At 45.9% G+C, this 25,133-nt stretch overlaps 1 protein-coding gene across 2 annotated transcripts in view; it reads left to right on the forward strand.

Annotated features, from left to right (window-relative positions):
* si:ch211-126j24.1 (phosphofurin acidic cluster sorting protein 1) overlaps nucleotides 1-25,133 on the forward strand; it is an 862,277-nt gene that overhangs the window by 332,507 nt on the left and 504,637 nt on the right. For both annotated transcript variants that reach the window (XM_068028323.1, XM_068028324.1), the window contains exon 9: nucleotides 6,628-6,779. In XM_068028323.1, coding sequence (XP_067884424.1) covers nucleotides 6,628-6,779 — 152 coding nt within the window. The remainder of the gene's footprint in view (nucleotides 1-6,627; nucleotides 6,780-25,133) is intronic.

Here is a 25,133-nt window from a genome sequence, read left to right on the forward strand (position 1 = left end):
GAACATTGTGCAATCACCAGCGAACATCCCCACTGCTGACTTTATGATTGAAGGAAGGTCATTGATGAAACAGCCGAAGATGGTTGGGCCTAGGACACGACCCTGAGGAACTCCTGCAGTGATATCCTGGGGCTGAGTTGATTGACCTCCAACAACCACAACCATTTTCCTTTGTGCTAGTTACGACTCCAGAGTTTTCCCCCTAATTCCCATTGACTCCAGTTTTGCTGGGGCTCCTTGATGCCATACGCGGTCAATAGCTGCTTTGATGTCAAGGGCAGTCATTCTCACCTCACCTCTTGAGTTCAGCTCTTTTGTCCATGTTTGAACCAAGACTGTAATGAGGTCAGGAGCTGAGTGGCCCTGTCGGATCTCAAATTGAACTTCAGGGAGCAGGTTATTGCTAAGCAAGTGCCGCTTGATGGCACTTTCGATGACCCCTTCCATTACTTTACTTTGATGATTGAGAGTAGACTGATGGGGTTAGCCAGGTTGGACTTATCTTGCTTTTTGTGTGCAGGACATACCTGGACAATTTTCCACATTGTTGGGTAGATGCCAGTGTTGTAGCTGTACTGGAACAGCTTGCTTGGGGCGCGTCAAGTTCTGGAGCACAGGTCTTCAGTACTATTGCCAGAATGTTGTCAGGGCCCATAGCCTTTGCAGTATCCAGTGCCTTCAGTCATTTTTTGATATCACGCGGAGTGAATCGAATTGGCTGAAGACTGGCATCTGTGATGCTGGGGACTTCAGGAGAAAGCCGAGATGGATCATCCACTCAGCACTTCTGGCTGAAGATTGTTTCAAATTCTTCAGCCTTATCTTTCGCACTGATGTGCTGGGCTCCCCCGTCATTGAGGATGGGGATATTTGTGGAGCCACCTCCTCCAGTTAATTGTTTAATCGTCCACCACCATTCACGACTGGACGTGGCAGGACTGCAGAGCTTAGATTTGATCCATTGGTTATGGGATCGCTTAGCTCTGTCTATCGCATGCTGCTTAGCTGTTTGGCACGCAAGTAGTCCTGTGTGGTAGCTTCACCAGGTTGACACCTCATTTGAAACCTCCCCACCAAGATATTGGTCGCGACCCTATTGAGGTGCAACCCATGTGGCCTGTACAGGTCCCCTCCCTCCTACACCATCTCTCCAGCCATGAATTTATCTGCCGTATTATCCTATTTCTGTACTAACTAGCACATGACACTGGAAGCAAGCTGGAGATTACTACCTTTGAGGTCTTGCTTTTTAATTTCTTTTCTAGCTCCCTAAAATCTGCCTGCAGGACCTCATCCCTCTTTCTATCTATGTTGTTGGTACCGATATGGACCATGACTGCTGGCTGTTCACCCTCTGCCCTCAGAGCGCTCTGCAGCTGCTCAGTGATATCCTCGACCATGGCACCAGGGAGGCAACACACCATCCTGGATTCATGTCTGTGGCCGCAGCAACACCTGTTTGTTTTCTTAACTATCGAATCCCCAATCACTATTGCTTTCCCGGTCTTCCTCCTTTCTCCCTGTACAGCTGAGATACCTGTGGAGCCGTGGACTTGGCTGTAGCTGCACTCCCCAGATGAACTATCACTCTCATCAATGTTGAGAAATGAATACCAGTTGGGGAGCAAGATGCACTCAGGGGACTCCGGCACGACTTGTCTGTCTGACGGTCATGCATTCCCTTTCTGCCTGCACACTCTTTAAGCTGCAGGGTGACCATTTTCAGAAATGTGCTATCCACATAGGATTCAAATTAGGAGTAAGAGGGGGAATCAGGGAGAATCCAAAGGAGAATTGAATTGTGGAATAAATTCCCAGGGCAGGATATTGAAGCAAACAGTGAAATGAGGCCAAGTACCCATGGGATAACGAAGTGCTTGAGGAAGGGTTTCTCTACATACAAACTGGACAGGGGGTAAAATAGGAGGGACCAAGGGCTGGGCTCCAGCTCTGTTGCTGAGGAACATTCACTAAAAGCCTGAATAACTAACAGCTTCTCTTTCTGGGGCACTGGAAATGCACTGAGCTTTCACATAGAAAGAAAGAAGCAACACTTGCACTCAAAAGTAAGGATCTCTTGCTCAAATTGTACAATGCTTTGGTGAGACCACAGAGGGTTGTCTTAACTACCAGAAGGACGTGGAGGCTTTGGAGAGGGTACAGAGGAGGTTTACCAGGATGTTGCCTGGTCTGGAGGGCATTAGCTGTGAGGAGAGGTTGGAAAAACTCGGATTGTTTTCACTGGAACGACGGAGGTGGAGGGGCGACATGATAGAGGTTTACAAAGTTATGAGTGGCATGGACAGAGTGAATAGTCAGAAGCTTTTTCCCAGGGTGGAAGAGTCAGTTACTAGGGGACATAGGTTTAAGGTGCGAGGGGCAAAGTTTCGAGGGGATGTGCGAGGCAAGTTTTTTACACAGAGGGTGGTGAGTGCCTGGAACTTGCTGCCAGGGGAGGTGGTGGAAGCAGATACGATAGCGACGTTTAAGAGACATCTTGACAAATATATGAATAGGAAGGGAATAGAGGGATATGGGCCCCGGAAGTGCAGAAGGTTTTAGTTTAGGCAGGCATCAAGATCGGTGCAGGCTTGGAGGGCCGAATGGCCTGTTCCTGTGCTGTACTGTTCTTTGTTCTTTGTTCTTGAAAGGTTGGACAGGCTAGGCTTGTATCTGCTGGAGTTTAGAAGAGTAAGAGGCAACTTGATTGAAACATGTAAGAAAATAGGCGACATGTTTAGAGAGAGGATCTGGATCGGCGCAGGCTTGGAGGGCCGAAGGGCCTCTTCCTGTGCTGTAATTATCTTTGTTCTTTGTTCTTTATCCTGAGGGGTCTTGACAGGGTGGATGTGGAAAGGATTTTTGCTGTTGTGGAAGAATCTAGAACTAGGGGTCACTGTTAAAAAAAAATAAGGGGTTGCCCATTTAAGGCAGAGATGACGAATAATTTTTTCTCTCAGAGGGTCGTGGGTCTGTGGAACTTTCTTCCTCAAAAGGCGGTGGAAACAGAGTCTTTAAATATTTTTAAGGCAGAGGTAGAGATTCTTGATAAGCAAGGGGGTGAAAGGTTATTGGGGGTAGGCGGGAATGTGGAGTTGAAGTTACAATCAGTTCAGCCATGATCTTATTGAATGGCGGAGCAGGCTCGAGGGGCCGAGTGTCCTACTCCTGCTCCTAATTTGTATATTCATATGTTCACACCTGCAGTAATGTGTGCAGTTTTGCTCTCCATATTTAAGGAAGGATATACTTACATTGGAGGCGGTACAGCAAAGGTTCAATAGATTAGTTGCCGGGATGAGAGGTTTGTCCTATGATGAGAGGCTGAATAAACAATATTGTTACGGCCAGGTGGTAAGGAGTGTGGGTGGTTCCCCCTGTTCAACTCCCAACTGACCACAGCAAATGTTTTTGTTACCAGGATTTTTACCCCTTTGTGTTTTATTTGTCAAATTAACAGACAGCAACAGGTTTTCTTGTAGGGTTAAAACAGAGGAATAAATATTTATTGTGCAATATGCATTCCTGAGATTGTCACAACCGCACGCACACATGCATTTACTTGCGCGCACACATGCATTTACTTGCGCGCGCACACACACACACACACACACACACACACACACACACACGAAAAGATAGAGAGGAAAAGGGGCAACTGGTTTGAAGTGAGATAGGTTTTTGGGGTTCACAGTAAACCTGTTGAATCTTCTCAGAGGTCAATTTCTCTTTATCGTTGCAGGCCTGCTTCGTGAGTAGATTTCTCTGGTAGTTGAGACTGCAGTCCAAAGATGGGGGATCACTTTCAGTTCTCTGCTACACATGTTGAAGTGTAAAATTCACAGCAGGACACCTTCTTTGGCTTTTGCTGGATTTTTCCCAGCTCTCTGCTGGACAGGCTTTCATAATGTCTGTTCTGATCTGTCTGTCTCTCTCCTCTCCCTCTCTCTCTCTCTCTCTCTGTCTCCAGAGAGCTAGTTTTAAGGTCAAAATGGTGCCTCTGTTGGCAGACGCAGATCCCCTCCCTGTGGTGACTAACAATGGCCCAGAATGTGGCTACTTCACACCTTCTTTGTTTCAAAAATGTCTACTCATGGGTTCAGGATGGAGTAATTGGCACCTCTTAGCTTGGAATGTATCCTTTTGTCCTTACCATACGTACGACAGTTTAAAAATACAGTTTGACCTTCAGTGGCCATTTTGCAACACATTTTGCCCACTTTTTAAAGGAAAAGTCCATTTTTATAACTCTTCAGTTTGGGTTCTGTATTTCAATCGCTACACGTCACATGAGTGTAACAATATTCTTGGAGTTTAGAAGAATGAGAGGTGATCGCATTGGAACATACAGATTTTGAAGGGGCTTGACAAGATCGACACTGAGAGATTGTTTCCCCTGGCTGGGGAATCTAGAACATGGGGGCACAGACTCAGGATAAGGGGGTGATCATTTAGGACTGAGATGAGGAGAAATTTCTTCATTCAAAGGGTTGTGAATCTTTGGAATTCTCTATCCCAGAGGGTTGTGGATGTTCTATCATTGAATATATTTGAGGCTGAGATAGACAAATGTTTGGACTCTCAGGGAATCAAGGGATATGGGGAGCGGGTGGAAAAGTGGAGTTGAAGCCAAGGATCAGTCATGATCGTATTAAATGACAGAGCAGGCTCAAGAAGCCATATTATTTACTTCTCCTATTTCTTATTTTCTTACGTTCTTATGTTCCGATGAAGGGTCACTGACCCGAAATGTTAACTCTGCTTCTCTTTCCACAGATGCTGCCAGACCTGCTGAGTGATTGCAGCATTTCTTGTTTTATTTCTTATTTTCTTACGTTCTTATGCAGCACATTTCAGGACCTCAGGATGTCCCAAAGCACTATACAGCCAATGAAGTACTTTTGAAGTTTAGTCACTACTGTAATGTAGGAAACACAGCAGCCAAGTTGCGCATAACAAGATTCCACAAGCAGCAATGTAATAACGACCGGATCATATGTTTGTTAGGAACATAGGAGCAGGAGTAGACCATTCGGCCCATCGAGCCTGCTCCATTGAAACAGATCATGTCTGATCATCCAGCTCTATGCCATTTTTCCCCACTATCCCCATATCCCTTGATGTCATTAGTATCAAAATCTATCGATTTCTGTCTTGAACATGCTCAATGATTGAGCTTCCACAGCCCTCTGGGGTAGAAGATTCACCACCCTCTGTATAAATAAATTCATCTCAGTCTTAAATGGCCTGCCCCTTATTCTTAGACTGTGTGCCCTGGTTCTAGACTCACCAGTCAGAAGAGGCATCCTATCCACATCTACCCTGGCACACCCTGTAAGAATTTTGTCAGCTTCAATGAGATCACCTCTCGTTCTTCGAAACTCTAAAAAATAAAGGCCCAGTTTCTGCAATCGCTCCTCGAGATTAGTCTGATGAACCTCCGCTGCACTCCCTCTATGGCAAGTATATCCTTCCTTAGATAAGGAGACCAAAACTGTACAGAATACTCCAGGTGCGGTCTCACCAAGGCTTTATACAATTGCAGCAATATATCTTTATTCCTGTACTCAAATTCCCTTGCAATGAAGGCCAACATACTGTTACGGTCAGATGAGGAGGGTGTCTCAGGTTCCCCTCCTGCCCTTCCTCTTGTTTGACCACAACAGGGTTTATTTGTTTAGTTTAGTTTAGAGATACAGCACTGAAACAGGCCCTTCGGCCCACCGAGTCTGTGCCGACCATCAACCACCCATTTATTCTAATCCTACACGAATCCCATATTCCTACCAAACATCCCCACCTGTCCCTATATTTCCCTACCACCTACCTATACTAGTGACAATTTATAATGGCCAATTTACCTACCAACCTGCAAGTCTTTTGGCTTGTTTTAAACAGTGGTTGATCTTATCACCTCAGTGAGTGTTTTACCCTTTTCCTTTACTGTGATCGCGAAAGAACCAATTGGACAGGTTTTCTTGAGTTTAAACAAGAAAGAAGTAAGTTTATTATACTTAACTCTCTAACCCCAATTTAAAAAATACTAAAAAAATACGCTACACATTCACACGAGAATCACACACACAGATAGATTACAGAGGGTAAAATAGATTTGGTGGTTGGATTAAAGTCCAGAATAAATGGAACTTAAATGCACAGTTATTGAAGTGGATGATCCAGTAGTCCTCGGCTGAAGCTGTATTCTTGAAGTCCTCGCTGGTCAAAGTGCACTTTGTGGTTGGCCTGCTTTGCTGAGGGTTTTCTTGAAGGCAAAATTGTAGTTGGCTTTTTTCCCCTGGTCTCTGGCTGAAGCAGTCTGCAGGCTTGGAGGGTTCACAGTCGCAGACGGTTTTCAAACTTGATGTTTTCTGGGGAGAAAGAAAGAGAGAGAGAGAAAAAGGGAAGTATGCAGCTTTCTCTGCTGCTGCAGTCTCAGTTTCTGCCTGTCTTCTTGTCCAAAGGAAATAAAACCAGCTTCCCCCTGAGATGGATAAACAGTCACATAGCTGCTTCAGGTTTTCTGGAACCTTCTAATCAAAGCCTAGCTTGACCGGATAACTGATTCTGATAGCAGTGTGATCTTTCTAACAGCTAAATTGTGCTGATGTATAACCCTTTGTCTGTAAGGTGCTGGACTCTGATCCAGTGGACCAGACCCAGGAAGCAGAGGAGGATCTTGACCTACTTTACGAAAGCCTGGAAGTTTACAACCCCAGCGACAGTGGCCCAGAAATGGAGGACAATGAAAGTGTTCTCAGCACACCAAAGCCTAAACTAAAGTAAGTAATACAGGCCATCTGCAGAGCTGGCAGAGTAATGTGTGTTCATAGGTTCACCCTGATTATTGCTGGGAGTTGGTGTGACTGTTGAACCACTGCTATTCATGTTTGCAGTGGCTTTATATAACTGAGTGGCTTGCTAGGCCATTTCAGAGGGCAGTTATGAGTCAGCCACATTGGTGTAGGACTGGAGTCACATATATGCCAGATCGGGTAAGGACGGAGGATTTCCTTTCCTAAAGGACACTGGTAAAGTAGTTGGGTTTTTTAAACAATCTGGCAGCTTCATGGTCACTTTTACTGACACCAGCTTTTTAGTTATAGATTTTTTTAATTGTTTGCAAATTCTGGGTTACTAGTCCATAATCACCATACTATCTGCAGATTAAATGGATCTCAACAAACAAAAATCCAAAATTATTTCCATAAAAATTATAACATTTGAGCAAGACAGGACATATATAAACATATAAATAGTAAAAAGGTAGTCAGAGAAAGGCTGGGTCAATAAGGAACCAAAAACGAGATCTTCTTGTGGAGTCAGGGGGCATGGCAGAGGTACTAAATGAGTACTTTGCATCTGTCTCCACCAGAGAAGGGGATGCTACTAATGTAACAGTAAAGAAGGAAATATTGGAGAGGGCAAAAGCAGATAAAAGAGGAGGTACTTAAAAGGTTGGCAGCACTAAAAGTGGAAAAGTCACCAGGTCGAGATGGGATGCATCCTAGGTTACTGAGTGAAGGAAGGAGTGAAATTGTGGAGGCTCTGGCCACAATCTTCCATTCCTTCTTAGAGATGGGAGTGGTACCAGAGGACTGGAGGATTGCAAATAGTACATCCCTGTTCAAAATGGGAAGAGCGTTAAACCTGGCACTACAGGCCAGTCGATGGTGAGGAAACATTTGCATACAATAATGTAAGACAAAATTAGTTGGCAGTTGCTGAAGTATGGGCGAATAAATCAAAGTCAGCACAGTTTTTTTTAAATTCCTTCGTGTGATGTGGGCATCGCTGACAAGGCCAGCATTTATTGCCCATCCCGAATTACCCTTGAAAAGATGGTGGTGAGCTCCCTTCTTGATCAGTGGTTTGGTACGACAGAGTGGCTTGCTCCACTATTTCAGAGGACGATTATGTGTCAGCCAGAGGCTGTGGGTCTGGAGTCACTTCTAGGTCAAACTGAGGAAAGATGGCAGATTTCCTTCCCTAAAAGACATTAGTGAACCAGATGGATTTTAAACAACAATCTGGTAGTTTCAGTTCACCATTACTGATACTAGCTTTTTATAGCTTGTTCAAGATAATTCATGTTTTACTGACTTGATTGAGTTCTTTGATGAAGTAATGGAAAGTGTTGATGTGGCTAGTGCAGTTGATATTATGTATATGGACTTTCAAGTGTTTTAAGTACCACCTAATAGACTTGTTATTAAAAATGAAGTCCATGGGATTAAAGAAATAGTGGATTGGACAAATGTCAGGTAATGCATTTTGAACAAAGAAAGAACAAAGAAAATTACAGCACAGGAACAGGCCCATCGGCCCTCCAAGCCTGCGCCGATCCAGATCCTCTATCTAAACATGTCGCCTATTTTCTAAGGGTCTGTATCTCTTTGCTTCCTGCCCATTCATGTATCTGTCTAGATACATCTTAAAAGACGCTATCGTGTTCGCATCTACCACCTCCGCTGGCAACGCATTCCTGGCACCCACCACCCTCCGCGTAAAGAAATTTCCACGCATATCCCCCCTAAACTTTTCCCCTCTCACTTTGAACTCGTGACCCCTAGTATTTGAATCCCCCACTCTGGGAAAAAGCTTCTTGCTATCCACCCTGTCTATACCTCTCATGATTTTGTACACCTCAATCAGGTCCCCCCTCAACCTCCGTCTTTCTAATGAAAATTATCCTAATCTACTCAACCTCTCTTCATAGCTAGCGCCCTCCATACCAGGCAACATCCTGGTGAACCTCCTCTGCACCCTCTCCAAAGCATCCACATCCTTTTGGTAATGTGGCGACCAGAACTGCACGCAGTATTCCAAATGTGACCGAACCAAAGTCTTATACAACTGTAACATGGCCTGCCAACTCTTGTACTCAATACCCCGTCCGATGAAGGAAGGATGCCGTATGCCTTCTTGACCACTCTATTGACCTGCGTTGCCACCTTCAGGGAACAATGGACCTTTTTTTTTTAGAATTAGAATATTACAGCGCAGTACAGGCCCTTCGGCCCTCGATGTTGCGCCGATCATCTGACCTACACTATTCCATTTACATCCATATGTCTATCCAATGACCACTTAAATGCCCTTAAAGTTGGCGAGTCTACTACTGTTGCAGGCAGGGCGTTCCACGCCCCTACTACTCTCTACGTAAAGAAACTACCTCTGACATCTGTCCTATATCTTTCACCCCTCAACTTAAAGCTATGTCCCCTCGTGTTTGCCATCCTCATCCGAGGAAAAAGACTCTCACTATCCACCCTATCTAACCCTCTGATTATCTTGTATGTCTCTATTAAGTCACCTCTCCTCCTCCTTCTCTCTAACGAAAACAACCCCAAGTCCCTCAGCCTTTCCTCGTAAGACCTTCCTTCCATACCAGGCAACATCCTAGTAAATCTCCTCTGCACCCTTTCCAAAGCTTCGACATCCTTCCGAAAATGCGGTGACCAGAACTGCACGCAATACTCCAGGTGCGGCCTCACCAGAGTTTTGTACAGCTGCATCATGACCCCGTGGCTCTGAAACTCGATCCCCCTACTAATAAAGGCTAACACACCATATGCCTTCTTAACAGCCCTATTAACCTGGGTAGCAACTTTCAGGGATTTATGTACCTGGATACCAAGATCTCTCTGCTCATCTACACTACCAAGAATCTTCCCATTAGCCCAGTACTCTGCATTGCTGTTACTCCTTCCAAAGTGAATCACCTCACACTTCTCCGCATTAAACTCCATTTGCCATCTCTCAGCCCAGCTCTGCAGCCTATCTATGTCCCTCTGTACCCTACAACACCCTTCGACACTATCCACAACTCCACCGACCTTCGTGTCATCCGCAAATTTACTAACCCACCCTTCTACACCCTCATCCAGGTCGTTTATAAAAATGACAAACAGCAGTGGCCCCAAAACAGAACCTTGCGGTACACCACTAGTAACTAAACTCCAGGATGAACATTTGCCATCAACCACCACCCTCTGTCTTCTTTCAGCTAGCCAATTTCTGATCCAAAGCTCTAAATCACCTTCAACCCCATACTTGCGTATTTTCTGCAATAGCCTACCGTGGGGAACCTTATCAAACGCCTTACTGAAATCCATATACACCACATCCACGGCTTTACCCTCATCCACCTGTTTGGTCACCTTCTCGAAAAACTCAATAAGGTTTGTGAGGCACGACCTACCTTTCACAAAACCGTGCTGACTATCGCAAATGAACTTATTCTTTTCAAGATGATTATAAATCCTGTCTCTTATAACCTTTTCCAACATTTTACCCACAACCGAAGTAAGGCTCACAGGTCTATAATTACCAGGGCTGTCTCTACTCCCCTTCTTGAACAAGGGGACAACATTTGCTATCCTCCAGTCCTCCGGCACTACTCCTGTCGACAATGACGACTTAAAGATCAACAACAACGGCTCTGCAATCTCCTCCCTGGCTTCCCAGAGAATCCTAGGATAAATCCCATCTGGCCCAGGGGACTTATCTATTTTCACTCTTTCCAAAATTGCTAACACCTCCTCCTTGTGAATCTCAATCCCATCTAGCCTAGTAGGCTGTATCTCAGTAATCTCCTCGGCAACATTTTCTTTCTCTACTGTAAATACTGACGAAAAATATTCATTTAACGCTTCCCCTATCTCCTCTGATTCTGCACACAACTTCCCACTACTATCCTTGATTGGCCCTGTTCTAACTCTTATCATTCGTTTATTCCTGATATACCTATAGAAAGCCTTAGGGTTTTCTTTGATCCTATCCGCCAATGACTTCTCGTGTCCTCTCCTTGCTCTTCTTAGCCCTCCCTTTAGATCCTTCCTGGCTAGCTTGTAACTCTCAAGCGCCCTAACTGAGCCTTCACGTCTCATCCTATCATAAGCCGCCCTCTTCCTCTTGACAAGCGCTTCAACTTCTTGAGTAAACCACGGCTCCCTTGCTCGACAACTTCCTCCCTGCCTGACAGGTACATACTTATCAAGGACACGCATTAGCTGCTCCTTGAATAAGCTCCACATTTCATTTGTGCCCATCCCCTGCAGTTTCCTTCCCCATCCTACACATCCTAAATCTTGCCTAATCGCGTCATAATTTCCTTTCCCCCAGCTATAATTCTTGCCCTGCGGTATATACCTGTCCCTGCCCATCGCTAAGGTAAACCTAACCGAATTGTGATCACTATCGCCAAAGTGCTCACCTACATCTAAATCGAACACCTGGCCGGGTTCATTACCCAGTACCAAATCCAATGTGGCATCGCCCCTGGTTGGCCTGTCCACATACTGTGTCAGAAAACCCTCCTGCACACACTGGACAAAAACTGACCCATCTAAAGTACTCGAACTATAGTATTTCCAGTCAATATTTGGAAAGTTAAAGTCCCCCATAACTACTACCCTGTTACTCTCGCTCCTGTCGAGAATCATCTTCGCTATCCTTTCCTCTACATCTCTGGAACTATTCGGAGGTCTATAGAAAACTCCCAACAGGGTGACCTCTCCTCTCCTGTTTCTAACCTCGGCCCATACTACCTCAGTAGACGAGTCCTCAAACGTCCTTTCTGCCGCTGTAATACTTTCCTTGATTAACAATGCCACACCCCCCCCTCTTTTACCCTCTTCTCTGTTCTTTCTGAAACATCTAAATCCCGGAACCTGCAACATCCATTCCTGCCCCTGCTCTACCCATGTCTCCGAAATGGCCACAACAGCAGGATCCCAGGTACCAACCCATGCTGCAAGCTCACCCACCTTATTCCGGATGCTCCTGGCGTTGAAGTAGACACACTTTAAACCAAGTTCTTGCTTGCCAGTGCCCTCTTGCGTCCCTGTAACCTTATCCCCTACCTCACTACTCTCAACAGCCTGTACACTGGCACTGCAATTTAGGTTCCCATTCCCCTGCTGATTTAGTTTAAACCCCCCCGAAGAGCACTAACAAATCTCCCCCCCAGGATATTGGTACCCCTCTGGTTCAGGTGAAGACCATCCTGTTTGTAGAGGTCCCACCTACCCCAGAAAGAGCCCCAATTATCCAGGAAACCAAAACCCTCCCTCCTACACCATCCCTGCAGCCACGTGTTCAACTCCTCTCTCTCCCTATTCCTCTCTTCGCTAGCACGTGGCACAGGCAACAACCCAGAGATAACAACTCTGGTTGTTCTCGCTCTAAGCTTCCACCCTAGCTCCCTGAATTTCTGCCTTAAATCCCCATCTCTCTTCCTACCTATGTCGTTGGTGCCTATGTGGACCACGACTTGGGGGTGCTCCCCCTCCCCCTTAAGGATCCCAAAAACACGATCGGAGACATCACGTACCCTGGCACCTGGGAGGCAACACACCAACCGTGAGTCTCTCTCGTTCCCACAGAACCTCCTATCTGTTCCCCTAACTATGGAGTCCCCAATGACTAATGCTCTGCTCCTCTTCCCTTTTCCCTTCTGAGCAACAGGGACAGACTCTGTGCCAGAGACCTGCACCCCATTGCTTACCCCTGGTAAGTCGTCCCCCCCAACAGTATCCAAAACGGTATACCTGTTGTTGAGGGAAACGGCCACAGGGGATCCCTGCACTGCCTGCTGGTTCCCTTTCCTTCCCCTGACGGTAACCCATCTACCTACTTCTTTTACCTGAGGTGTGACTGCCTCCCTATAACTCCTGTCAATAATCCCCTCCGCCTCCCGAATGATCCGAAGTTCATCCAGCTCCAGCTCCAGTTCCCTAACGCGGTCTGCGAGGAGCTGGAGTTGGGTGCACTTCCCGCAGATGCAGTCAGCAGGGACACTCTTGGCGACCCCTACCTCCCACATTCTGGGATAATCCAGGTAATTATAGACCGGTGAGCCTGACGTCAGTGGTAGGGAAGCTGCTGGAGAAGATACTGAGGGATAGGATCTATTCCCATTTGGTAGAAAATGGGCTTATCAGTGATAGGCAACATGGTTTTGTGCAGGGAAGGTCATGTCTTACCAACTTAATAGAATTCTTTGAGGAAGTGACAAAGTTGATTGATGAGGGAAGGGCTGTAGATGTCATATACATGGACTTCAGTAAGGCGTTTGATAAGGTTCCCCATGGCAGGCTGATGGAGAAAGTGAAGGCGCATGGGGTTCCAAGGTGTACTAGCTAGATGGATAAAGAACTGGCTGGGCAACAGGAAACAGAGAGTAGCAGTAGAAGGGAGTTTCTCAAAATGGAGACGTGTGACCAGTGGTGTTCCACAGGGATCCGTGCTGGGACCACTGTTGTTTGTGATATACATTAATGATTTGGAGGAAAGTATAGGTGGACTGATTAGCAAGTTTGCAGACGACACTAAGATTGGTGGAGTAGCAGATAGTGAAGGGGACTGTCAGAGAATACAGCAGGATATAGATAGATTGGAGAGTTGGGCAGAGAAATGGCAGATGGAGTTCAATCAGGGCAAATGCGAGGTGATGCATTTTGGAAGATCCAATTCAAGAGTGAACTATACAATAAATGGAAAAGTCCTGGGGAAAATTGATGTCCAGAGAGATTTGGGTGTTCAGGTCCACTGTTCCCTGAAGGTGGCAACGCAGGTCAATAGAGTGGTCAAGAAGGCATACGGCATGCTTTCCTTCATCGGACGGGGTATTGAGTACAAGAGTTGGCAGGTCATGTTACAGTTGTATAGGACTTTGGTTCGGCCACATTTGGAATACTGCGTGCAGTTCTGGTCGCCACATTACCAAAAGGATGTGGATGCTTTGGAGAGGGTGCAGAGGAGGTTCACCAGGATGTTGCCTGGTATGGAGGGCGCTAGCTATGAAGAGAGGTTGAGTAGATTAGGATTATTTTCATTAGAAAGACGGAGGTTGAGGGGGGACCTGATTGAGGTGTACAAAATCATGAGAGGTATAGACAGGGTGGATAGCAAGAGGCTTTTTCCCAGAGTGGGGGATTCAATTACTAGAGGACACGAGTTCAAAGTGAAAGGGGAAAGGTTTAGGGGGGATATGCGTGGAAAGTTCTTTACGCAGAGGGTGGCGGGTGCCTGGAACGCGTTGCCAGCGGAGGTGGTAGATGCGGGCACGATGGCGTCTTTTAAGATGTATCTAGACAGATACATGAATGGGCAGTAAGAAAAGAGATACAGACCCTTAGAAAATAGGTGACATGTTTAGATAGAGGATCTGGATTGGCGCAGGCTTGGAGGGCCGAAGGGCCTGTTCCTGTGCTGTAATTTTCTTTGTTCTTTTCTTTGTTCTTTGACCTTCCCTGCACAAAACCATGTTGCCTATCACTGATAAGCCCATTTTCTTCCAAATGGGAATAGATCCTATCCCTCAGTATCTTCTCCAGCAGCTTCCCTACCACAGACGTCAGGCTCACCGGTCTATAATTACCTGGATTATCCCTGCTACCCTTCTTAAACAAGGGGACAACATTAGCAATTCTCCAGTCCTCCGGGACCTCACCCGTGTTTAAGGATGCTGCAAAGATATCTGTTAAGGCCCCAGCTATTTCCTCTCTCGCTTCCCACAGTAATCTGGGATAGATCCCATCCGGACCTGGGGACTTGTCCACCTTAATGCCTTTTAGAATACCCAACACTTCCTCCCTCCTTATGCCGACTTGACCTAGAGTAATCAAACATCTGTCCCTAACCTCAACATCCTTCATGTCCCTCTCCTCGGTGAATACCGATGCAAAGTACTCGTTTAGAATCTCACCCATTTGCTCTGACTCCACACATAATTTTCCTCCTTTGTCCTTGAGTGGGCCAATCCTTTCTGTAGTTACCCTCTTGCTCCTTATATATGAATAAAAGGCTTTGGTATTTTCCTTAACCCTGTTTGCTAAAGATATTTCATGACCCCTTTTAGCCCTCTTAATTGCTCGTTTCAGATTGGTCCTACATTCCTGATATTCTTTCAAAGCTTCGTCTTTCTTCAGCCTCCTAGACCTTATGTATGCTTCCTTTTTCCTCTTAGCTAGTCTCACAATTTCACCTGTCATCCATGGTTCCCTAATCTTGCCATTTCTACCCCTCATTTTCACAGGAACATGTCTCTCCTGCACGCTAATCAACCTCTCTTTAAAAGCCTCCCACATATCAAATGTGGATTTACCTTCAAACAGCTGCTCCCAATCTACATTCCCCAGCTCCTGCCGAATTTTGGTATAGTTGGCCTTCCCCCAATTTAGCACTCTTCCTTTAGGACCACTCTCGTCTTTGTCCATGAGTATTCTAAAACTTATGGAATTGTGCTCACTATTCCCAAAGTAGTCCCCTACTGAAACTTCAACCACCTGGCCGGGCTCATTTCCCAACACCAGGTCCAGTATGGCCCCTTCCCGAGTTGGACTATTTACATACTGCTCTAGAAAACCCTCCTGGATGCTCCTTACAAATTCTGCTCCATCTAGACCTCTAACACTAAGTGAATCCCAGTCAATGTTGGGAAAATTAAAATCTCCTATCACCACCACCCTGTTGCTCCTACATCTTTCCATAATCTGTTTACATATTTGTACCTCTATCTCACGCTCGCTGTTGGGAGGGCTGTAGTACAGCCCCAACATTGTTACCGCACCCTTCCTATTTCTGAGTTCTGCCCTTGGGCGGCACAGTGGCGCAGTGGTTAGCACTGCAGCCTCACAGCTGCAGCGACCCGGGTTCAATTCTGTGTACTGCCTGTGTGGAGTTTGCAAGTTCTCCCTGTGTCTGCATGGGTTTCCTCTGGGTGCTCCGGTTTCCTCCCACAAGCCAAAAGACTTGCAGGTTGGTAGGTAAATTGGCCATTATAAATTGCCCCAAGTATAGGTAGGTGGTAGGGAAATATAGGGACAGCTGGGGATGTGGTAGGAATATGGGATTAGTGTAGGATTAGTATAAATGTGTGGTTGATGGTCGGCACAGACTCGGTGGGCCGAAGGGCCTGATTCAGTGCTGTACCTCTAAACATAAACATATTGCCTCACAGCTCGAGTCCTCCATAGTGCCTTCCTTCAGCACAGCTGTGATATCCTCTTTGACCAGTAATGCAACTCCTCCACCCCTTTTACCTCCCTCTCTATCCCGCCTGAAGCATCGGTAACCTGGGATATTTAGTTGCCAATCATGCCTTTCCCTTAACCAAGTCTCAGTAATAGCAATAACATCATACTCCCAGGTACTAATCCAAGCCCTAAGTTCATCTGCCTTACCTACTACACTTCTTGCATTAAAACAAATGCACCTCAGACCACCAGTCCCTTTGCTTTCATCATCTGCTCCCTGCCTACTCTTTCCCTTAGTCACACTGACTTCATTATCTAGTTCCTTACAGGCTTTAGTTACTACCTCCTTACTCTCCACTGACCTCCTCATTTGGTTCCCAACCCCCTGACACATTAGTTTAAACCCTCCCCAACAGCGTTAGCAAAAGCACCCCCAAGGACATTGGTTCCAGTCCGGCCCAGGTGTAGACCGTCCAATTTGTAATAGTCCCACCTCTCCCAGAACCGGTCCCAATGTCCCAAAAATCTGAACCCCTCCCTCCTGCACCATCTCTCAAGCCACGCATTCATCCTGACTATTCTTTCATTTCTACTCTGACTATCACGTGGCACTGGTAGCAATCCTGAAATTACTACCTCTGAGGTCCTACTTTTTAACTTGGCTCCTAACTCCCTAAATTCTGCTTGTAGGACCTCATCCCGTTTTTTACCTATATCATTGGTGCCTATGTGCACAACGACAACTGGCTGTTCACCCTCCACTTTCAGAATGTTCTGCAGCCGATCTGAGACATCCCTGACCCGTGCACCTGGGAGGCAACATACCATTCGGGAGTCTCGTTTTCGACCACAGAACCGCCTATCTACTCCCCTTACATTCGAATCCCCGATGACTATAGCCCTTCCACTCTTTTTCCCGCCCTTCTGAACAGCAGAGCCAGCCACGGTGCCATGAACCTGGCTACTGCTGCCTTTCCCTGGTGAGCCATCTCCCTCAACAGTATCCAAAACAGTATACCTGTTGTGGTGGGTGATGACCGCAAGGGACACCTGCGCTGCCTTCCTGCTCTTTCTCTGCCTTTTGGTCACCCATTCCCTTTCTCCCTCAGCAATCCTAATCTGCGGTGTGACCAATTCGCTAAACGTGCTATCCACTACCTCCTCAGCATCGCGGATGCTCCAAAGTGAGTCCATCCGCAGCTCCAGAGCCGTCATGCGGTCCAACAAGAGCTGCAGCTGGACACACTTCCTGCACGTGAAGGAGTCAGGGACCTCAGCCGTGTCCCTGAGCTCCCACATTGAGCAAGAGGAGCATAACACGGGTCTGAGATCTCCTGCCATTTTTAATCTTAAACTTAACTTAGTCTGAAACTTAGATAAATGAAAAAGGAACGAAACGTTTTTACCAATCACACGAAAAAGCCTTACCTTATCTACACACCACCGAGTCCTTTTTTTTTGGTTAGAGGAGGAGGGCGGGTGGGAGACACTACCCGTGTAGTGTCTCGGGTTCAGAAACGGCCCAAATATATAGGTTTTTACTTACCCAGCAGCACCTTGGTCCGCCGAAAACAGAAGGAAATTAAGTTTAAGCTGAAACTGACCTTCCCAGCTGCTCACTCGCTCGCACTCTCTGCTCCCGAATAAGCTGCTGCAATGAAAGGCAAGTTATTTTAAACGGCCCAAATATATAGGGTTTTACTTACCCAGCAGCCCCTTGGTCCGCCGAAAACAAAAGGAAATTAAATTTAAGCTGAAACTGACCTTCCCAGCTGCTCACTCGCTCGCACTCTCTGCTCCCGAATAAGCTGCTGCAATGAAAGGTCTAATGCAGGTGGGAAGTATACAGTAAATGGCAGAACCCTTAGGAGTATTGATAGGCAGAGAGATCTGGGTGTACAGGTCCACAGGTCACTGAAAGTGGCAATGCAGGTGGATAAGGTAGTCAAGAAGGCATACGGCATGCTTGCCTTCATCGGTCAGGGCATAGAGTATAAAAATTGGCAAGTCATGCTGCAGCTGTACAGAACTTTAGTTCGGCCACACTTAGAATATTGCGTTCAATTCTGGTCGCCACACTATCAGAAGGACGTGGAGGCTTTGGAGAGGGTACAGAGGAGGTTTACCAGGATGTTGCCTGGTCTGGAGGGAATTAGCTATGAGGAGAGGTTGGAAAAACTTGGATTGTTTTCACTGGAACGACGGAGGTGGAGGGGCGACATGATAGAGGTTTACAAAGTTATAAGTGGCATGGACAGAGTGGATAGTCAGAAGCTTTTTCCCAGGGTGGAAGAGTCAGTTACTAGGGGACATAGGTTTAAGGTGCGAGGGGCAAGGTTTAGAGGGGATGTGCGAGGCAAGTTTTGTACACAGAGGGTGGTGAGTGCCTGGAACTTTCTGCCAGAGGAGGTGGTGGAAGCAGGTACGATAGCGACGTTTAAGAGGCATCTTGACAAATACATGAATCGGATGGGAATAGAGAGATATGGTCCCCGGAAGTGTAGAAGGTTTTAGTTTAGGCAGGCATCAAGATCGGTGCAGGCTTGGAGGGCCGAATGGCCTGTTCCTGTGCTGTACTGTTATTTGTTCTTTGTGTATGTGAAATTAGCTAAAGGGACAGAAAGCCGAGAGTAGTAGTGAACAGTTTTCAGACTGGAAGGAAGTATACAGTGGTGTTTCTCAGGGGCTGGTAGTAGGACTCTTTTTGATATATATTAATTACCAGATCTTGGGTATACAGGGCAGAGTTTAAAATTTGCAGACGACATGAAACTCAGAAATGTGGTCAACAATGAGGAGGTTAAATAGACTTCAGGAGGACATAGGCAGATTGGTGAAATGGGAAGACACATGCCAAATTAAATTTAATGCAGAGAAGAGTGAAGTGATACATTTTGGAAGGAAGATATCAGCTAAAGTAGGGTTGTCCAACATACAGCCCGCGGTCTAGGATCCAAACCGCCAAAGTTTCCCATCCAGCCCGTGGGTGTTAACTGTACCCGGGGCCATTCCTCATCCTCACCAGGGGTCCGTGACTGGAGATGAGGAATTTCCCTTTGTCAGACAGGCTTTTAAAAAACCACAAGTCAGTTTCATAGCTGACAGATGCTGACATTGGGAACTGCAGTTTCCCAACTTCGGAAAGATTCGGGTATATTTCACAGAGAGAGAGAGAGGAGGGGGCACAGGAAGGGAGAGAGAAGGGCGCAGGAAGCGAGAGAGAGTGCAGGGGGGCAGAGGGAGAGGGGGAGGGCAGAGAGAGAGGGAGAGAGAACTATCAAGATCACTCCTGACAGAATTGCATCTATCTGGAGTCGATCCAAACTTCAGAAAGGGCTGTTCCCGATGTCAGTAGCTGTCAGCTGTGAAACTGACTTGTGGTTTAAAAAGAACTGGTCAACTCTTTGCTGATCGTTCCCGCTCTCTGCAACTGTCAGAGAGAATGAGAGAGAAAGGGGGTCAGAGAGAGAGGGAAAGTGTGATAGAGAGAGAGTGGGGGACAGAGAGAGAGAGAAAGAGAGGGGGATAGAGAGAGGGACAGAGAGAGAGAGAGGAGGGGCAAAGAGAGAGAGGGGCGGACAGAGAGAGAGAGTGATCAAGATCACTCTGATAGAATGACATCTATCTCGAATACTCCGCATCACTACAAGTGTGCGGGCAAACATTGACAAGGAAAAAAATGCCAGGTATCTCATTAAATCAGTGTCCAACATAGTGAAGAGAAATTAAGTCAATAAATTAGTATTCTCATTTAAAGCTTCTTCACAAAAATATACATTTGTTGCTGTTTTAATTAATAGTAAGATAAATTTTTAATGCCTTTAAATTTCCGAACTTGTCTCACCGGTCCCCCAAGTAAGTCAATTGTTGTAACGCGAAAAGGTTGGACAACCTTGAACGAAATGGTACAATTTTAAAACCTGGAGGGGTGTGTCTACAAATTTTTGAAGGTGGCAGAACAAGTTGAAAAGGCTGTTAATAAAGCATATGGAATCCATGCCTTTATAAATAAAGGCATAACATACAAAAACAAGGAAGTTATTCTAAACCTTTAGAAAACACTGGCTCGGCCTCAGCTGGAGAAATGTGTTCAATTCTGGGCATCACACTTAGGGAAGGATGTCAAGGCCTTAAAGAGGGTGCAGAGGAGATTTATTAGAATAGTTTCAGGGATGAGGGCTTCAGTTATGTGGAGAGACTGGAGAAGCTGGAATTGTTCTCCGTGGAACAGAGAAAGTGAAGGAGAGTTTTGATGGAGGTGTACAAAATCGAAGGGTTTTGAAAGAGGAAGTAAGGGGAAACTGTTTCCAGTGTTACAAGGCTCGGTAACCAGAGGACACAGATTCATAGTAATTTGCAAATCAACAGGTGATGTGGAGAAATATTTTTTATTACACGGACAGTTGTTATGATCTGGAATGTACTGCCTGACGGTCAGTGGAAGTAGATACAATCGTAACTTTCAAAAGGATATTGGATAAATATGTGAAAGGGAAAAGTTTGCAGGGCTGTGGGGAAAGCGTAGGGGAGTGGAACTAGTTGGATAGCTCTTTCAAAGAGCTGGCACAGGCATGATGGGCCAAATGGCCTCTTTCTAGACTCTATTGTTCTATGATTCTACAAAGAAACTATGTCCTGACAGTGAGGATTTGTCATCGTATGGGTTTTAAAGCTGTCAGTGTGTTTTTTGCATTATGTCAAGGGGAAATCTTTCGAAGCTGTTTATTGCAGACCATGTTTAACCAAGCATTTGGCAAAGTACCACATAAAAGGATGGTTAATAAAATTAAGGCTCATAGAATTGGAGGCTTAGTGTCAGCTTGGATAAAAAATTGGTTTAAGGACAGAAAATGAGTCACGGTAATTGGTTGTTTGTCACATTGGAGGATGGTCGACAGTGGTGTTCCCCAAGGACTGGGAAAAATTGGACTGGGAGCAGCTACTTGTAGGAAAGTCTACATCAGACCAGTGGGAGTCATTCAAAAAGGAAATAGTGAGTGTTCAGGGCCAACATATTCCCGTAAAGGTGAAGGGTAGAACCAACAAGTCCAGGGACCCTGGATGCCAAGGGATTGGATAAGGAAAATAAAGGAGGCTTTTGGCAGATTCAAAGTGCTGAAAACAGCAGAGGCCCGAGAGGAGTATAAAAAGTGTAGGGGGGTACTTAAAAGAGTAATTAGGAGAGCGAAGAGGGGACATGAAAGAACACTGGCGGGCAAGATAAAGGAAAATCCTAAGGCATTTTATAAGTATATTAAGGGCAAGAGGATAACCAGGGAAAGAGTAGGGCCCATTCGGGACCAGAGTAGCAATCTATGGATATAGATGAGGTTTTAAATGATTACTTTTTATCTGTGTTCAATAGGAGAAGGACGATGTAGGTGCAGAAATTAGGGAGGGGGAATTGTGATATACTTGAACAAATTAGCATTGAAAGGGAGGAAGTATTAGCTGTTTTAACAGGCTTAAAAATGGATAAATCTCCAGGCCCAGATGAGATGTATCCCAGGCTGTTATGTGAGGCAAGGGAGGAGATAGCAGGGGCTCTGACACAAATTTTTTAATCCTCTCTGGCTACAGGAGAGGTACCAGAGGACTGGAGGACAGTGAATGTGATACCATTATTCAAGAAGGGCAGCAGGGATGAATCAGGTAATTACAGGCCAGTGAGTCGAACATCAGTAGTTGGGAAACTATTGGAAAATATTCTGAAGGACAGGACAGGATAATCTCCACTTCGAGAGGCAGTGATTAATCAGGGTTAGTCAGCATGGATTTGTCAGAGGGAGATCGTGTCTAACAAACTTGATTGAATTTTTCGAGGAGGTGACTAGATGTGTAGATGAGGGTAAAGCAGTTGATGTAGTCTCCATGGACTTCAGTAAGGCTTTTGATAATGTCCCGCATGGGAGATTGGTTAAGAAGGTAAGAGCCAATGGAATCCAAGACAATTTGGCAAATTGGATCCAAAATTGGCTTAGTGGCAGGAGGCAGAGGGTGAAGGTCGAGGGTTGTTTTTGCGAGTGGAAGCCTGTGACCAGTGGTGTACCACAGGGATCGGTGATGGGACACTTGCTGTTTGTAACGTACATTAATGATTTAGACGTGAATATAGAAGGTATGATCAGTAAGTTTGCAGATGACACGAAAATTGGTGGTGTCGTAAATAATGAGGAGGAAAGCCTTAGATTACAGAACGATATAGATGGGCTGGTAAGATGGGCGGAGCTGTGGCAAATGGAATTTAATCCTGAAAAGTGTGAGGTGATGCATTTTGGGAGAACTAACAAGGCAAGGGAAGATACAATGGATGGTAGGACCCTAGGAAGTACGGAGGATCAGAGGGACCTTCATGTACTTGTCCATAGATTACTGAAGGCAGCAGCACAGGTAGATAAGGTGGTTAGGAAGGCATATGGGATACTTGCCTTTATTAACCGAAGCATAGATTATAACAGCAGAGAGGTTATGATGGAGCTGCATAAAACGCTAGTCAAGCCACAGCTGGAGTACTGTGTACAGTTCTGGTTACCACACTATAGGAAGGATGTGATTGCACTGGAGAGGGTGCAGAGGAGATTCACCAGGTTGTTGCCTGGGCTGGAGCATTTCAGCTATGAAGAGGGACTGGATAGGCTAGGGTTTTTTTTTTAGAGCACAGAAGGCTGAGGGGGGACCTGATTGAGGTATACAAAATTATGAGGGGCATTGATAGGATAGATAGGCAGAAACTTTCTCCCTTAGCGGAGTTGTCAATAACCAGGGGCCATAGATTTAAGGTAAGGGGCAGGAGATTTTTGCATTGTTTTGCACTGGTGTGTTGACTTGGGTTGTATTAGAGTGCTGAAGTGTGAGTTTTGTGACTGAGGGTAATTAAGGGTTAGTTGTATCTAAAATCTAGTCTTTCTTTTAAGTAGCAAATTAACTTAACAGTTGCTGTTTGGGTTGGAGAAGGTGAGTTTTAGACCAGCTTTAAACAGCGTTCACTCAGGCTCTGCTTGCAGCTGTACCTTGTTAATTAGATAATTGGCTTAAGAACATAGAACATAGAACAGTACAGCACAGTACAGGCCCTTCGGCCCACGATGTTGTCCCGAACCTTTAACCTACTCTAAGATCAAACTAACTACCTACCCTTCATTCCACTATCTTCCATGTACCTGTCCTAGAGTCGCTTAAATGTCCCTAATCTATTTGCTTCTACTACCACCGCTGGCAGCGCATTCCACGCACGCACCACTCTCTGTGTAAAGAACCTACCTCTGACATCTCCCCGAAACCTTCCTCCAATCACCTTAAAATTATGCCCCCTGGTGATAGCCCTTTCCACCCTGGGGAAAAGTCTCTGGCTATCCACTCTACCTATGCCTCTCATCATCTTGTACCCCTCTATCAAGTCACCTCTCATCCTTCTTCGCTCCAATGAGAAAAGCCCAAGCTCCCTCAATCTTTCTTCATAAGGCATGCCCTCCAGTCCAGGCAGCATCCTGGTAAATCTCCTCTGCACCCTCTCTAAAGCTTCCACATCCTTCCTATAATGAGGTGACCAGAACTGAACACAATATTCCAAGTGTGGTCGAACCAGGGCCTTATAGAGCAGCAGCATAACCTCGGGGCTCTTAAACTCAATCCCCCTGTTAATGAAAGCCAACACACCATACGCCTTCTTAACAACCCTATCAACTTGGGTGGCAACTTTGAGCGATCTATGGACATGGACCCCAAAATCCCTCTGATCCTCCACACCACCAAGAATCCTGTCTTTAAGCCTGTATTCTGCATTCAAATTCGACCTTCCAAAATGAATCACTTCACACTTTTCCAGGTTGAACTCCATCTGCCACTTCTCAGCCCAGCTCTGCATCCTGTCAATGTCTCGTTGCAACCTACAACAGCCTTCCACACTATCCACAACTCCAGCAATCTTCGTGTCATCGGCAAACTTGCTAACCCAGCCTTCCACTTCCTCATCCAAGTCATTTATAAAAATCACAAAGAGCAGAGGTCCCAGAACAGATCCCTGCGGAACACCACTGGTCACCGAGCTCCAGGCTGAATACTTTCCATCTACTACCACCCTCTGTCTTCTATGGGCCAGCCAATTTTGTATCCAGACAGCCAACTTTCCCTGTTTCCCATGCCTCCTCACTTTCTGAATGAACCTACCATGGGGAACCTTATCAAACACCTTGCTAAAATCCATATACACCACATCCACTGCTCTTCCTTCATCAATGTGTTTTGTCACATCTTCAAAGAATTCAATAAGGCTTGTGAGGCATGACCTGCCCCTCACAAAGCCATGCTGACTGTCTCTAATCCAACCATGATTTTCCAAATAATCATAAATCCTATCTCTCAGAATCCTCTCCAATAATTTGCCCACTACTGACGTAAGACTGACTGGTCTATAATTCCCAGGGTTATCCCTATTCCCTTTCTTGAACAAGGGAACAACATTTGCCATCCTCCAATCATCCGGTACTACTCCAGTGGACAGTGAGGACGCAAAGATCATCGCCAAAGGCGCAGCAATCTCTTCCCTCGCTTCCCGTTATATCCTTGGGTATATCCCGTCTGGCCCCGGGGACTTATCTGTCCTTATATCATTCACAATTTCCAGCACATCCTCCCTCTTAACCTCAACCTGTTCGAGCATATCAGCCTGTTCCACGCTGTCCTCACAAACGACCAGGTCCCTCTCACTAGTGAATACTGAAGCAAAGTATTCATTTAGGACCTCCCCTACCTCCTCCGACTCCAGGCACAAGTTCTCTCCACTATCCCTGATTGGCCCTACCCTCACTATGGCCATCCTCTTGTTCCTCACATAAGTGTAGAACGCCTTGGGATTTTCTTTACTCCTACCCGCCAAGACTTTTTCATGTCCCCTTCGAGCTCTCCTAAGTCCATTCTTCAGTTCCTTCCTGGCTACCTTGTAACCCTCTCGAACCCTGTCTTCAGGGGCGATGGTCAGATATTATAAAAGTGGGCCATCTTACAGTGCTGACTTCGTTTGCCCTAGAGTGCTGACTTGGGTTGCATTAGAGTGCTAAAGTAAGAGTTTTGTGACTGAGGGAGTTCTGTGAGGAGGGAGCGATGAGCTCCTTTCATTTCCTACCTGTCCTCAAAGAGAGTGAGGGGAGCCGAGAT

The sequence above is a fragment of the Heterodontus francisci genome, chromosome 3, assembly GCF_036365525.1.
Source record: "Heterodontus francisci isolate sHetFra1 chromosome 3, sHetFra1.hap1, whole genome shotgun sequence".
Classification (NCBI taxonomy): Eukaryota; Metazoa; Chordata; class Chondrichthyes; order Heterodontiformes; family Heterodontidae; genus Heterodontus; species Heterodontus francisci.